A 16,056-nucleotide genomic window follows, 5' to 3' on the forward strand; every position below is an offset into this window, starting at 1 on the left:
TAGGTATCTATGGTTGGCTTCTTTCTCCTTTGCTTACTCATTTTTTTGTTTTGTTTTATTTTTTATTTTTTTTTTAAGCAATCAGGGTTAAATAACTTGCTCAAGGTTATACGGTCAGTTATTTCTGGGTGTGGTGCTAAGTATCTGAGCCTGGATTCGATCCCCAGGTCATCCCGACACTGGAGCCGGTGCTCTAACTCGCTGTGCTACCTGGCCGCCCCTGTTTTGTTTTATTTTTAGCAGCTTATTATTGATCTTCAGGTTTTAGTCCCCAGATGTGGCAATGATGCCCCAGTCTAAGTTTGAGATGTGATTCACTTCTTCTTTTTCTTCCTTTTGTTCTTGTTTTTGTTCTTCTTTTCCACATTATTACCTTCAGGTCATATATACTTTTTGAGCTAATTATGGTATGTGTTGTAAATATTAGTCTAAAACTAATTTATTTCTTTCAAAATGATTTTTTCATAAATATTTTTTCAGGTAGGTAGTGTAATTTATGTTCTCATGTCTGTTGAAGACTAATTAATGAATTCAGGTGTTTCTGGTTCTTATTAAATCTAGTCTCTTGTTTTGCTTTTCTATTTTTTTAACTAGTACTAAATAGTTTTGATGACTTCTGCCTTATTGCATAATTTGAGGTCTAAAATTGCAGTTCTCTGGAAGAGACTGACTTTTTTGAAAAACTACATACATTCAAATTATGAGAATATGACAAAGTATGGTGATCCTAAAGTGGATGTCTTTTTAGCATTGCCCAGAGAAAGGCAGGAGGTGGATCATTCACAAATATGCAGTTGATCACTTTCCCTCCTATTACATTTTCTCCTACAGTTTGACATCTTCTCATCTTACCTGTGCATGCTTCCAGATACTCTGCTCCGTTCTGAGTAGCACTAAGAGCCTGAAAAAACTGGATCTGAGTGAAATTTCTTTGGAGGAAGGAGGAATAAAACTTCTGTGCAAGCCCTTGGGAAAGCCAAAGTCCAAGTTAATGTCACTGAAGTGAGTTTCCACTTGTTCCCTTGGTTGATATTCTGTTTGGCATCAGGGACAGGAGTCCATTAGGGAGAGAGAGCAGCAAAAACCAGGGAATGGAAAGTGAAAACTGTCTGCCTAATCCAGGTTCAGAGTTCATAGTCTTACACTCTCACTGTGCTCTAAGAAGGATCATGATAGGGAAAGATTGGTTGCTAAGGGTTTCTCATACTGCCTTTCTCTCTAAGAGCCACTTTTCATACATATATGCATGGCTCTGAAATCTGTGTTTTAATTCCTCATCTCTGGATATTCTGTGAGCATGTCAGACTCAAGATGTCTGAAGTGAACTGGTCATCTATTCAATGGAACCCTGACCTCTTCCTACCTTCCCTATTTCTGCTGAGGATCCCATCCTTCTTGTCCCTCAGGTTTGAAACTTCACTGTTTTTTTGATTCCCCACTTTTCTCACCCCAAATATAAAATCAGTTGCAATTTTTTGTAATGTCTTCTTCCAACAAAATCTTTTTTGTCCATTTCTTATATCTATACAAGAAAGAAAGATGGAGGTGTATTCCCTAGGTGTCTAGTTAAGTCTCCATTGGGACCCACCTACTGACAGAAGCCTTTGGAGGAGAAAGTGAGATTGGCGACTTTGCACATCCCTCCCTCATTTAAATCCAGTTCACTTGAATGCCATGGCATCACCTCCCTGATGTCATGGTCCTCTTTGAGAACCAAGGACCAACAATAACCTCTATGTGTCGTAGTTGACCCAAGGAAGTTGCTTTGGTGACCAGGAAGATCATAACAGACCCTCAGAAGAAGATCACAAAGTCAAAGGTCCTCCACCAGAGTTGGGGAACCTGCAGCTTTCAGGCCACATGTGGGTCCTGCAGTGCAGCCTTATGACTGAACCCTAGTTTTACAGAATGCATCCTTTCTCCACAATTGACTCTTCCTATCTTTTGTCATTTTGCTAATTGGCTTCAGAGTTGTTTTATTTTGCATTTCTCTTATTAGTAGTAATTTGTGGCAGTCTTTCATGTGGTTATTAAAGGTGTACAATTTCTCTTTTGAGACCTTTCTGTTCATCTCCTTTGATCACGTATTTGTGGAGCAATGACTTAAATCACATAATTCTGTCTCTTCCCTATATACATCTTGGATATGAATCTCATATCAGAGATTTGCTGTGCAAGAATCCAAACCAGATCAGAACATTTCCCCAGTGTCTCCTTTTCTTATCATACTATGAATTCCATTCATGGGAAAAACCTTTCAATTGCATTTAATGAATAAGAGCTCTTTTGTCTTTTGTCACCATATAAGAATTCTCCCACATTCATAGTTTTCTAAGTCTGTGATCTGATTCTCTCCTCCTGCTTCATCTTCTTCTTTCCCTTCTTCTGTTTCTTCCCTTTCTCCTCCTCTTCTACTTCCTTGTCCTCCTTCAACTCCTCCTCCTCCTCCTCCTCTTCTTCTTCTTCTTCTTCTTCTTCTTCTTCTTCTTCTTCTTCTTCGTCTTCTTCGTCTTCTCCTTCTTCTCCGTCATTATGACCTTTAGGCCACATGTACATTTTGAGCTAATTATAGTATATCTTGTCAATGTTGTCGTGAAACTAGTTAATATTTCTGCCAAAATGCTTTCCAGTTTTTCCAGAATTTTTTTTTCATGAAGGGAGTTCTTCCGTGAGTAATTTATGTTCTCATGTATGTTGAAGACTAATTATTAAATTTAGTTGTTTCTGATTCTTTCTTATTTAATTTGCTCTATTGTTATAATTTTCTATTTTTTAAACCATACTATATAGTTTTGATAATTTTTGACTTATGGTATAATTTGAGGTCTCAAAATGCCATTCTCTGGTAGAGCCTGACCATTTTAAAAGAAACTACATTCATTCCACTGAAGAGGAGATGACAAGGGATTGTGATCAAAAAGTGGATGGGTTTTTAGCAATGCCCAGACAAAGGCAGGAGGTGAATTATTCACAAATATGCAATTGACCACTTTCCATCTGATATTTTTTCCTTTTTCTCCTACAGTCTGTCATCTTGTCATCTTACCTATACACGTTCCGACCATTATTGCTTTGTTATGAGGAGTAATGAGATCCCAAATAACCTGGATCTGAGTAGAATTTCCTGGGAGGGGGATGGAATAAAACTTCTGTGTAAGTCCTTGGGAAACCCAAACTGTGAAGAGGCAGAAAGGTGAGTTTCCACATGTTCCCTTGGTTGATGTTTTGTTTGGCATCAGGAACAGGAGTCCATTAGGGAAAGAGAACAGCACAAGCCAGGGAATGGAGAGTGGAAACTCTCTGCCTCATCCATATTGAGGATTCATATTCTTACACACTCACTGCACCCTCAGGTGGAACATGACAGGGAAAGATTGGATGGCTCAAGGAACACTGTCTTTGTCTCTAAGATCCAATTTTCACATATATGTGCCTGGCTCCTAAATCTGTATTTTCATCCCTAATCTCTGGATATTCATTGAGCATGTCAGACTCAACACGTCTGAACTGACCTGGTTTTGTTTTCAACAAAGCCCACACCTCTTCCTACTTTCCCTATTTCCACTGAGGATCCCATCCTTCTAGTCACTCAGGCATGCAACTTCACCGTTATCCTTGATTCCTCATTTTCTTACCCCATACATAAAATCAGTTGCCCTATTTTGTAATTTTTTCTTCCGAAAAAATCTCTTTTATCTATTTTTTTTTTGCTTTTATGGAGGGCAATTGTGGTTAAGTGACTTGCCCAAAGTCACACGGCTAGTAAGTGTTAAGTGTCTGAGGCTGGATTTGAACTCAGGTCCTCCTGACTCCAGGGACAGTGCTCTATTCACTGTGCCATCTAGCTGCCCCTTCATTTATCTACTTTTTATCTCTATTCATGAAAAAAAGATGGAGCTGTATTCCCTAGCTGACTAGTTGGTTCTCCAGTGGGAACCACCTTGTTACAGCTGGCTTTGGAGGAGAAAGTGAGATTGGTGACTTTTCACATACTCCCTCACTTAAACTCAGTTCACTTGCATGTCATGCCATCACCTCCCTTATGTCATGGACCTCTTTGTGAACCAAGGACCAATAGCGACCTCTATGAGTAACAATTTAGCAAAGAAAGTTGCTTTGGTGACAAGGAAGATCAAAATATACCTTCAGAAGAATATCCCAAAGTCAGAGCTCCTTCACCAGGGGTGGGGATCTTGCAACTTTCAGGCCACATGTAGCTTTTTGGGTCCTCAAGTGCAGCCTTTTGACTGAATCCAAGTTTTATAGAACAAATCCTTTTCTCACAGTCACTTTTCCTAACTTTTGTGTTTTTTGCTAATTTGCCTCAGAGCTGTTTTATTCTGCATTTCTTTTATTTGTAGTCATTTGTACCAGTCTTTCATGTAGTTATTCGAGGTTTGCAGTTTCCCTTTGGAAACCTGTTTGTTCATCTCCTTTGAGCAAGGGCTTAAATCGCTTAATTCTGTCTGTTCTCTCTTTCTCTCTTTACATACATACATACATACATACATACATACATACATACATACACACAAACAAACACATTACCAATATGTATGTCTTGGATATCAATCCCATATCAGTGATTTGTTCTCAAAAAACCTGAAACAAAACAGTTTCCCAATGTCTGTCTCCCTACCTCATCACATAATTTATTCCATTCATGAGAAAAAAGCTTTCAGTTGCATTTAATGAACATGAGCTATTTTGTGATTTGTTGTTGCCACTATCTAAGAATTCTCCAGTATTCATAGTTGTCTAAGTGTGTGATCTGATTCTCTGCTTCTTCTTGTTTTTGCTCTCGTTCTTATACATGTTTTTAAAGGTTTCTTAAAAACAATTCTCCTATATTCATAGTTGTCTTAATTTTCTTGACCTCATTCTCCTCTTCTTCTTCTCCTCCTTTCCCTCCTCCTCCTCCTCAATTCTTTGATTATGCATCCTTCTTTCCCCTTCTCCTCCCTTCTCCTCCCTCCTCCCCCTCTTCTGCCTTCTCCTCCTCTTTCCCCTACTCATTTTTCTCTTCCCCCTCCTCCTCTCCCTCTTCCTGTTCCTCCTCCACTTCTTCCTCCCTCTCCTCTCCCCACTTCCTTGACCTCCACAGGCTCCTCTGGGATCTCCTCCTCCACCTTCTCCTCCTGTCTGTTTTTTCTTTCTTTCTCTTGTTCTTCTTCTTTTTAGCATCATGACCTTCAGGCTACATTTGAATTTTGAACTAGTTATAATATATCTTGTAAATGTTTGTCTAAAACTAATTAATTTTTGCAAATATGCTTTCCAGTTTTCCAGATATTTTTTTTTTTCACATAGGGAGTTCTTCCATGTGTAATTTACATTCTCATGTTTGTTGAAGACTACTTATTGAATCTAGTTGGTTGTTTCTGATTCTTTCCTATTTAATGTGCTCTATTATACTTTTCTATTTTTTAAAAGAGTGTTATATAATTTTGATGACTTTTGAGTTATAGGATAATTTGTGATCTCAAAATGCTGTTCTCTGGTAGAGCCTGATGATTTTTAAAGAAACTACATTCATTCCACTGAAGAGGATATGACAAAGGATGGTGATCATAAAGCAGATGGCTTTTTAGCATTGCCTAGAGGAAGGCAGGAGGTGAATTATTTCCAAAAAATGCAATTGACCACTTTCCCTCTGATTATGTTTCCTCCTACAGTCTGGTATCTTGTCTTCTTACCTTTACACTTTCCCAGCATCTGTGTTCTATTCTGAGTAGCAATGAGAGTCTGAAAAACCTGGATCTGAGCAAAAATTCCTTGGAGGAGTGTGGAATAAAACTTCTGTGTAAGGCCTTGGGAAAACTAAACTGCAAGTTAGAGACACTGAGGTGAGTTTCCACATGTTCCCTTGTTGATGTTGTGTTTGGTGTCAGGGACAGGGGTCCATTAGGGAGAGAGAGCAGCACAAACCAGAGAATGGAGAGTGGAAACTGTCTGTCTAATCCAGGTTCAGGGTTCATAGTCTGACACACTCACTGTGGCCTAAGTAGGAACATGACAGGAAATTTGGTTTGCTAAGGGAATACTGCCTTTCTCTCTAAGAGCCAATTTTCACACATATGTGCCTGGCTCCCAAATCTGTATTTTCATTCCTTATCTCTGGATAGCCTGTCAGCATGTCAGACTCAACACGTCTGAACTGATCTGCTTTTCTTTTCAACAAAACCCACACCTCTTCCAGACTTCCCTATTTCTGCTGAGGATCCCATCCTTCTGGTCATTCAGGTTTGCGACTTCACTGTTATCCTTGACTCCTCACTGTCTCATCCCGTATATAAAATCAGTTGCCCTATTTTGTAATTTCTTCTTCCAACAAAATCTCCTTTGTCTATTTCTTATCTCTATGCAAGAAGAAAAGCTGTAGCTGTGGTCCCTAGCTGGTTAGTTGTGTCCGCAGTCAGACCCCCATAATGACTGAAGGCTCTAAAGGAGAAAGTGAGATTGGTGACTTTGCACATCCCTTCCTCACTTAAATCTAGTTCACTTGCATGTCTTGTCATCACCTCCTTGATGTCATCCTCTCCTTTGAGAACAAAGGACAAACAATAACCTCTGTGAGTAGTAGTTGCCCCAAGAAAGTTGCTTGGGAGACAAGGAAGATCAAAAGGGCCCCCAGAAGGAGATCATAGAGTCAAAGCTCCTCCACCAGAGGTGGGGAACCTGCAGCTTTCAGGCCAGATGTATGATTTCTTCTTCCAACAGAATCTCCTTTATCTGTTTCTTATCTCTTCGAATACAATTACCATTTCAGACCCTCATCACCTTTCCCCTTCACTATTGCAATAGCTATTAGCCTGGGTTTCCATACTTGAAGTCATTTTGCTCTCCAATCTACCTTTCCCATAGTTTCCAAAGTGATTTCCTTAAGCACCAGCGTGACTATGCCATTCCCTAAGTCAGCAACCCCTAGTTGATCTCTATTTCCTCCAGGAGCAAATATGAAATCCTCTGTTTAGTATTTATAACTCTTTACAGCCTATCCTCCACCTACCTCTCCAATCTCACTTTCTTCACACTTTCTGTGGTCCAGTCAGAGTGGCCTTACATAGTGAGGCCCCTCATTGTTCACATAGTGCAGTCCATTTCCACTCTCTGTTGTTTGTGCTGGCTTGCCATTATGCTTGGAATGGTCTCCCTTCTTACCTCTTCCTCATAAAGATCTATTGTCCCTTACAATACATTTTAATTTATTTTTTATTTTCAAATGTTCTATTAACTTGATTTATATGATTCATTTCTGCCAGATTTTGAGTTACAAATTTTCTCCCCGTTTTTCTCCTACCCCCCCCAAATAGCAGTCCCACAGGATATCCCCTCCTCCAATCTGCTCTCTCCCATATTTTCTCCCATACCCCTCACGACTTTTCCAGTGGATCTCTATGCCCCAGTGCCTGTATATATTATTTCCCAATTACATGTAAAATAGTATTAATAATAGTATACACACACACACATATATATATATACATACATATTTGAATATTTATTTATTTTTTTAAAGAGAACTAAGTATTTTAATGCATATTTACAGAGAACTTTCAGTGATAAAAGTACAAACATGAAGAAATTTTGTAAAACTCTGCATAAAGAATAAATTAATGCCGGCCCACTTTTAACCTCAGAGAATGTACTATTCTAAAATCTTACTACATTTTCTGCTACCTTTACATCAATATAGCCTACAAATTGGACTCCTCAAGTTATCTTCAAATAAGCTATTGTTATGTGAAACATACATTTGTGATTATTAGGAATAAACTATTTTTTTTTTAAAGCAATTGGGGTTAAGTAACTTGCTCAAGGTTACACGGCCAGTTATTTCTGGGTGTGGTGCTGAGTATCTGAGCCCGGATTTGATCCAGGTCATCCCGACACTGGAGCCGGTGCTCTTACTCGCTGAGCCACCTGGCCGCCCCTAAGCAATTGGGGTTAAGTAACTTGCTCAAGTTTACATGGCCAGGTGTTTCTGGGTGGGTGCTGAGTGTCTGAGCCCGGGATTCGATCTCCAGGTCTTCTCAACACTGGAGCCGGTGCTCTTACTCACTGTGCTACCTGGCCACCCCGAGGAATAAACTATTATTTCATTTTAAACAAAGAAATAATGCTGGTTGTTTCTCTACATAATGATCTTCAATATGCCATTATATACTCTTCAGTTTCTCCTTATGTGGTGGTGGAGTCCAGACTAACAGAATTTCATGTCAGTGTATGGAATGTCTAAAGATTATATCATATTCCAAAATAGAGTTAGTTTCCTTCCTGAAGCATTTCCTCAATTTCTTTGTCCCAGTTTTCATCCCATTTCTCTGATTCTGTCACCACTTCATATTCCTGAAGTTCCTGCTGTAGTTCTTTTTCCTACTCTGCAGATTCTTCTTCCAATATAGTTATTTCCTCTTCCTTTTTGTCAAGTACCAACTGTTCCATTTCCTTTCTTAGGTCTTCCTGATTAAAGTTACAAGCATCAAAGGCATCACTAACAAATTCAGATACGCCAGGGCTAGTTGATATCTCTTCTTCATCCTCTTGAGGTTTAAGTTGAGATGTAATTGCAACAGGTGGTGTTTTAGGTCGTACTGCGTCTGTCAGCTGTGAATCGCCTTCTCTGCCTTCGTTCTTTTCCTCCTTTCCTACGGCTTGTTGCTGGGCTGCCAGCGCAGTCAGCTGTGCAGACTGTTTAATCAGGGAGACACGATAAAAGTAATTCCTCCAAAACACTTCCTCTTTTACATGTTTAGGAACAAGGTCAAATCTCATTCTGTTCAGCACTTCATCTTCTTGAAGCATTACCATAGCAACAGGATACATTTGATCAAAGTCAAAATTAAACTGAACACCCACTGGAGGATCCCGCAGAAAGTTTCTTTTGTCTGCAGATAAGGCCAATATTTGTTGCTGAATTGTTTCTTCTTCATTACTGTCGACCCATGGAGGCACTGCTGCTTCTGACTTTTTTGTCTGTTGTTCTTGCACAAATTTTTTTTGTTCCTTCTGAAAATCTCCTATAATTGTTGCCGAGGCCTTTGGCCTGGTGCAGAAGAGGCTCCTCGTCTCCTTCCCGCAGCTCCCCCGCCAGCTGCTCGGGCTCACTCCCCGCAGCTGCCGCCTCTTCGGGGCCACCCTCGGCCGACGCCTGTTCCAGGCCGAACCAGCGGCCCAGACCCCATAACATCCCGCTCGCCCGGCCGGCCTCAGGGGCCGCTGTGAGCCCAGGCAGCAGGGTCCGCCCACAGCCGCCGCCGGGTCCGACTGGCCAGTTTCTGGGCCTGCCAGAAGCCCCATATTTGAATATTTAATTTAAAAATTTTGAATTCCAGATTCATTCCCTTCCTCCCTTGTCACCCACACTTACTGGGAAGATAAGCAGTTCAGTATAGGTTGTACATGTGTGGCTAATGCAAAACAATAACATAGTAGATATATTGTAAAAGACTGATTATATTTCCCTCCCTCCTATCCCACCTCCCATTTGTTCTATTCTCTACTTTGATCCTGTCCCTTTTCAAAAGTGGGTGCTTCCAACTTCCCTCCCCCCAGCCTGCTCTCCCTTCCATCATCCCCTTCCCCCCCTACTCTCCTGGAGGAGACGATACCCTATTTAGTGTGTATTTCATTCTCTCCTCAAGCTAAATTCAATGGGAATAAGGTTGACCCATTCCCTTTTGTCTTCCTATTCTTCCCCTCCATTGTAACCATTTCCCCTTACCTCTTCTGTATGAGATAGTTTACCCCATTCTGTCTCTCCTCATCTCCTCTCATTATATTCCTCTGTCACCTCTTAATTTCACCTTTTAAGTATCATCTCTTCCTGTTAAATTGGTCCTGTGCCCTCTATCTATATATACCTATAAACATATATACACACATTCGCATATGTATTCATATGCCCATATACCCTCATATATAAACATATGGATATATATATACATATATATATATATATCCATTTCTATTCCCTTCAACTACTGAGAAAAGCTTCGTAAGTCACAATTGTTGTTTTTTCCATGTAGGAATGTTAATAGTTCAACTTTGATAAATTCCTTATGATTTCTTTTCCCTGTTTACCTTCTCATGCTTCTCTTGCTTCTTGTATCTGAATGTCAGATTTTCTGTTCAACTCTGGTTTTTTCAGCAAGAATGCTTGAAAGTCCTCTATTCCACTGAATGACCATATTTTTCCTTGGAACATGATACTCAGTTTTGCTGGGTAGGTGACTCTTGGTTTTAATCCCAGCTCCTTTGACCTCCAGAATATCATATTCCAAGCCCTCTGATCCCTCAGTATAGAAGCTGCCAGATCCTGGGTTATACTGATTGTGTTTCCACAATATTCAAATTTTTTCCTCCTGGCTGCTTGTAATATTCTCTCCTTAATCTGGGAGTTCTGGAACCTGGCTATAATATTCCTCGGAGTTTTCTTTTTGGGATCTTTTTCAGGAGGTGATCGGTGGATTCTTTCAACCTCTATTTTGCCCTCTGATTCTAAAACATCAGAGCAGTTTTCTTTGAGAACTTCCTGGAGGACAATTTCTAGGTTCTTACTTTGATCATGGCTTTCAGGTAGTCCAACAATTTTTAAATTAGCTCTTCTGGATCTATTTTCCAGGTCAGTGTTTTTTCCAATGAGATATTTCACATTGCCTTCTATTCTTTCATTTGTTTGGATCTGTTTAGCAGCATCTTGATTTCTCATAAAGTCATTAGCTTTCATTTGCTCCAGTCTAATTCTGAAGCCATGATTCTCCTCATTGAGCTTTTGAGATTCTTTTTCTATCTGGCAAATTGGACTTTTTAAGGCATTCTTCTCCTCATTGCCTTTTTGAGCCTCTTTTGCCATTTGAGTCAGGCTGTTTTTTAAAGTGTTATTTTCCTTAGTCAGGTTGTTGAGTCTCATTTCATAATTTTCTTGCATTGTTCCCATTTCTCTTCCCAATTTTTCCTCCACTTCTCTTATCTGCTTCTTAAGGTCCTCTATGGCCTGTAACCAGCTCATATTTTCCTTTGAAGCTTTTGGTGCAGGAGTTCTGACTTCACTGTCTTCCTCCTGTTCCATGCTTTGCTCATTTTTGTCCCCCAAATAGGAATGTAATATTGGAATCTTCTGTCTGCTTTGTTTCCTTTGCCTGGTCATGTCTCCCCTCAGTCACTTGACCCCTGGGCTTTTTGCCACAGTAGGATTCTGCCACCAGACAGGGGAGCTTTCGTCCCAAACTCTGGGGTTTTCTCAGTTGTTGGAGGTATTAGATGGGTACCCTCTCTGAGGTCTCCACATGCTCTGGCTAGCTGGACATATTCCCCAGGCCCTCCACCTTAGACTGCAATACAGATCCAAGCAGGTTAAAGCAAGAGCGATTACCCCTCAGACTGGTGCTTGTTCCCCCTACACTTTGCAGGCCAGGAGCTGAAACTGCCATGTGGTGCTTTTGTCACTAGCCATGCACTCCCACTTACTGGTCCCAAAGTCCAGACTGCACTGACCTCTCACTTTGTCCTTCGCATCTGTGTGTTGATAAATTTGGAAACAGCCATAGCTGCTGCTGATATGGAGTCCCTCCGGCCTTGGCTGGTCAGTCCCACCCTGGGCTAAAGCCTCCTGGGCTCAGCTCCTAGAGCACTGTGCTGGCCGATTCCTGCCAGCCTGCTGGGCTGTCCTCAGTGGGAGGTTAGCTTCTCTGTGTCATTTTGTGGGTTCTGCAGCTCCAAAGTTTTTTCACAGTCCCCTTTTTACATGGATTGGGGAAGGTGGAAGTAGGAGCAGCGGGGTGGTCCTGCTTCTACTCTACCATCTTGGCTCTGCTCCTCCCTTAAAATACATTTTAAGCACCACCCATACCAAGAATCCTTTCCTGATCTGCTCAGCTATCAGTGTCCTCCTCACAAAAATTCATTTATATCTATTTTGTCTCTACCTTTGTTTTTACACATTATCTCCCCTGATAGATTACAAACTCTTTGAAGGCAGGGACTATTTGTATCAGCAATGCAATATTCACAATGCCTATGGAAATTGTAAATATGCTGATGTGGTTATCAATCACAAAATATATCAGCCTTTCTATATGGGCAATAAAGCTGGAACATTTATTAAAATTCCAAAAGACTGAGTCCCAAAAGCAGAAAGTCAAAGCCACCAGAGTAGTTATGAAATTGGCACAGGTAGATAAAGTAGAAAGCACCCACATTCTCAAGCCTTTAAAACAGAACAGGTTACCTCAGGCAAAGGTCCTCCTCTCCCCACTCACAGCAACCATCCAGCGTCCAGGAATTGCGCTCCCAGCAGCTCTGGCCCCTGGCAGTCCTCAGTAGGAGTCCTTAGCAGAAACTCTGGCTGACTCAAAAAGGGGTTCACGCTTCCGCTGCCACTGCCTCTGCTGCTGCTGCTGTTGCGGCCACTGCTAGCCACTGCAGGAACTCTAGCTTGGCTTCCGCTTCCTCTTGCTCCGCCCCTTCCTGCTACGTCAGCAAGTCCAATGGGGCATGGAAGATATTTAAATCCCATAACCCTTACATTCGGCCCCAAGATCTTTCATGTCCCTTACTTGGCAAAAAATACATTAGGAATAACTGGTGTCAACAGAATTTCACAACAACATAACAAGGATAGCATAATATAAACACAGAAAACCATATTTTAGGGTGGGGCTTGAGCACAAGCTCCCATCATTCCCCCCAACCCCCCAAAATGGGGCCCCAAAACCTTGTGGTAAGGGTGAAGGTCTCTTCTTCCATGGCTACTTGTTGCTGAAATCGGATGTAGAGCTGTCCCTGTCCCAAGGCGTCCCATTTGAGAGGTCAATATACTTGATACCAGGTCCAAGGGTGACACATCACAGTTGCAGACAGGGGATGACATCCAGCTTAAGCTATCAGGCATCTACAGGTGGAGGGTACCAAGCCTGCAGAAACAAATCTAGCAAACAAGGTGAACAGACAAAAAATGAAGAAGAAGCAAAGAGACAATAACCAGACTATTGTAGCCTCACTCACAGTAGAATAAATGAGTTAAGGGTACAATTTTGTAATCATCTTCTCCAGAATAAACAATAGTTACAGTGTTATCCCTCCCATGTGCTATAATCTCTGCAGCCTTTGGAACATCATCTGGCTTCTGTTTTACCTATACTTTAGCTCCTGATTTTATTCTCTCAGTAGAACCAAATCCTTCAGGTCCTCTGACCGTTATTTTGGAATGAGGGTCAGTTTTTACAAGTGGTATTGTTTTACAAGGGATGATAATCACTTGAACTATCCTATCATTTTTATGAATCTGTATGGGCCCTTCACCTAAATTATGGAATGTTAGAACAATTTCTCCTTGATAATTAGAATCTATTACTCCAGCCAATACATGTATTCCTTGAGCTGCTAATCCTGATTTAGGTAAAATCTGTCCAAAGTGATTTTTAGGGATACTTATGCATATCTCAGTGGAGATTTTTCTTATTTCTTTTCTGTCCAACCAAAAGTCCTCTAAACAATGTAAATCATACCCCACTGAACCAGGTGTTCCTGGGTACGGTGCTGGGACCTGTGGCCTCAAGGTCCAATATTCAATATTTGGGATCGTATGTGTTTGTTGTTTTTTAATTTGCAGATCTGGGGTCATCATTCTGGCTAGAAGCGTACTCCTCCCAATAGTCTATTATTCAAATTATGCAAAGCCATGAAGAAATTATCCTTCCGATGTTGATATGAATTATTGGAACTTAACTTCCTCAACTGTTCTTTCAGTTATCCATTCATTCTTTCAATTAACCCAGGTGCTTCTGGATAATATGGAATATGATATATCCATTCTATATTGTTTAGTATACAATACTTCTTCATTTCATTGCCTTTGAAATGTGACCCATTGTCACTTTGAATCTGCATTGGGGTTCCATAATATAGACTTATGAGATCTAGAGTTTTACAAGTGTTTTTCTGGGTTGCATTCTTATAAGGGCAAGCCACTAGTACACCTGAATAGGTGTCAACACAAGTACATATAAATCTGCATCCTTTATCCAGTGCTAGTGGACCAATATAATCTATTTGCCAGATTTGGGATGGGACTTTTCCTCTTGCTATCTCTCTAGTTACTACCTGAGGAAAAGTTTGCTCCTTTTCCAATTGACATATATGACATTCTTCTGCTATCTGTTTTAATAGTGAATGACAGATACTAACACCTCGATCTTGTGCCCACTGGTGTGTGACCAGGATCCCCAAATGGCCTACTGTTTGGTGGACCCATTTTGCTAATACCGGATCATCAGTTGTTGTCAAAGTAGGGACAATATGTTCAATAGCAATCTTTGCCAGTTGATCAGCATGAGCATTGTATTCACGTTCTGGTGTGGTGGGGGCCACATGAGCATCTACATGAAAAACTGACAAGTCAGTGACCAAAGACATGTTCCAGATATCTTCCCATAATTCTTTGCCCCAGACTTGTTTCCCATGAATTTCCCAATTTTCATTTTTCCACATGGGCATCCATGTAGCTAACCCATTAGCTACCGCCCATGAATCAGTGAATATATGACACTGTCCTCCTTGTTCTATTTTGATGGCTTGATATACTGCCATAAGTTCAGCATATTGGCTACTTGCACCTATCCCAGTACTTTCCAAAGTCCTTCTAGTACATGGGTTATAGGCCACTGCTTTCCAATGTCTTTTTTGCCCCAAATATTTTGCTGTCCCATCAGTAAACCATGCATGTCTCTTTTGTTCCTCAGTTAATACATCATATCCCTCATTCCATTTTACAGTGGATTGTACCAACTGTTGCTTTGGCTCAGGGGGTGTGTCATTCCTCTCAATTTCTATGTTTGCTATAGATTCATGCAGAGCAGAGACTCCGCTTTTGCCTGTTTTCGCTCTATTTTGAATATACCACTTCCATTTGATTATACTAGCCTCTTGGGCATGTCCAATTCTGTGAGAAGCTGGGGTACTCATTACCCAGGTCATAATTGGGATTCCAGGTCTTAATATCACTTCATGGCCCACAGTCAGTTGTTCAGTCTCCACCAAAGCCCAATATGCAGCTAACAACTGCTTTTCAAAAGGTGTATACTGGACTCCAGATGAAGGGAGTTTCCTACACCAAAATCCCAAAGGTACATTTCGGCTTTGTTGTTTTTGCCATAAGCTCCAGTTTGCATAATCATCTTGTACAGTCACTTGCAATTCCACTGGACCATTTTGCATGGGCCACAAATCTAGGGCCAATTGTATGGCAGCCTTGGCTTCTTCAAAAGCTTTACTCTGCTCAAGTCCCCAATCGAATTCATATTTCTTCCGTGTGACTCTATATAAAGGTTTTAAAATCTGTCCCAAATGTGGAATGTGGTGCCTCCAGTATCCAAACAATCCTATGAACTTTTGGGCCTCCTTCTTATTGGTAGGGGTAGGAAAATCCTGAATCTTTTGTCGGACTTGAGGAAGAATCTCCCATAGCCCCTTGTTCCATTGTATACCCCAAAATTTCACATTTTGAGCTGGTCCTTGAACCTTTGCAGGGTTAATTTCCCACCCTTTACTTTTCATATGCTCAATTAGAAGGGTCAAACTCCTTTCCACTTCCTTTGCATCTTTTCCCTGTATCATGATATCATCAATGTAGTGGGTAAGCTGTACACCAGGTAGCTTTAATTCATCCAACTGTTCAGCCACAATCCTGTGACAAATACTGGGGCTATGTATGTACCCCTGTGGCAAGTGGGTGAAAGTATATTTTCTACCCTGCCAAGTGAAAGCAAATTGGTCCCATTGTTTAAGGTCTATTGGGATGGTGAAGAAGGCATTTGCCAAGTCAATAACTGCATACCAAGTCCCATCATATGTCTGGATCCTTTCTGTTAAGGTGATGGTATCTGGAATAGCAGCATACAAAGAAGGAGTCACCTTATTCAACTGTCTATAATCCACAGTCATTCTCCATGTCCCATCTGATTTTCTTACTGGCCAGACAGGATTATTCCATCTTGTGGTTGTAGGGACTAACACTCCTGCTTCAACATATTCCTTTATAGTAGTGGTAATTTCATC

The 16,056-nt window shown here is 40.9% G+C and overlaps 1 protein-coding gene and 1 pseudogene across 1 annotated transcript in view; one reads left to right on the forward strand and one right to left on the reverse strand.

Annotated features, from left to right (window-relative positions):
- LOC138143485 (NACHT, LRR and PYD domains-containing protein 3-like) overlaps nt 1–16,056 on the forward strand; it is a 66,351-nt gene that overhangs the window by 35,379 nt on the left and 14,916 nt on the right. The window contains exons 6-8 of the mRNA XM_069064756.1: nt 832–1,002; nt 3,026–3,193; nt 5,676–5,846. Of these exons, the coding sequence (XP_068920857.1) occupies nt 832–1,002; nt 3,026–3,193; nt 5,676–5,846 (510 nt within the window). The remainder of the gene's footprint in view (nt 1–831; nt 1,003–3,025; nt 3,194–5,675; nt 5,847–16,056) is intronic.
- LOC138143475 (synapse-associated protein 1 pseudogene) lies at nt 7,950–9,251 on the reverse strand (annotated as a pseudogene).

The sequence above is a fragment of the Petaurus breviceps genome, unplaced genomic scaffold (genome assembly GCF_028583685.1).
Source record: "Petaurus breviceps papuanus isolate PSGF00001 unplaced genomic scaffold, PetGlider_PUasm1.0 90639, whole genome shotgun sequence".
Taxonomy (NCBI): domain Eukaryota; kingdom Metazoa; phylum Chordata; class Mammalia; order Diprotodontia; family Petauridae; genus Petaurus; species Petaurus breviceps.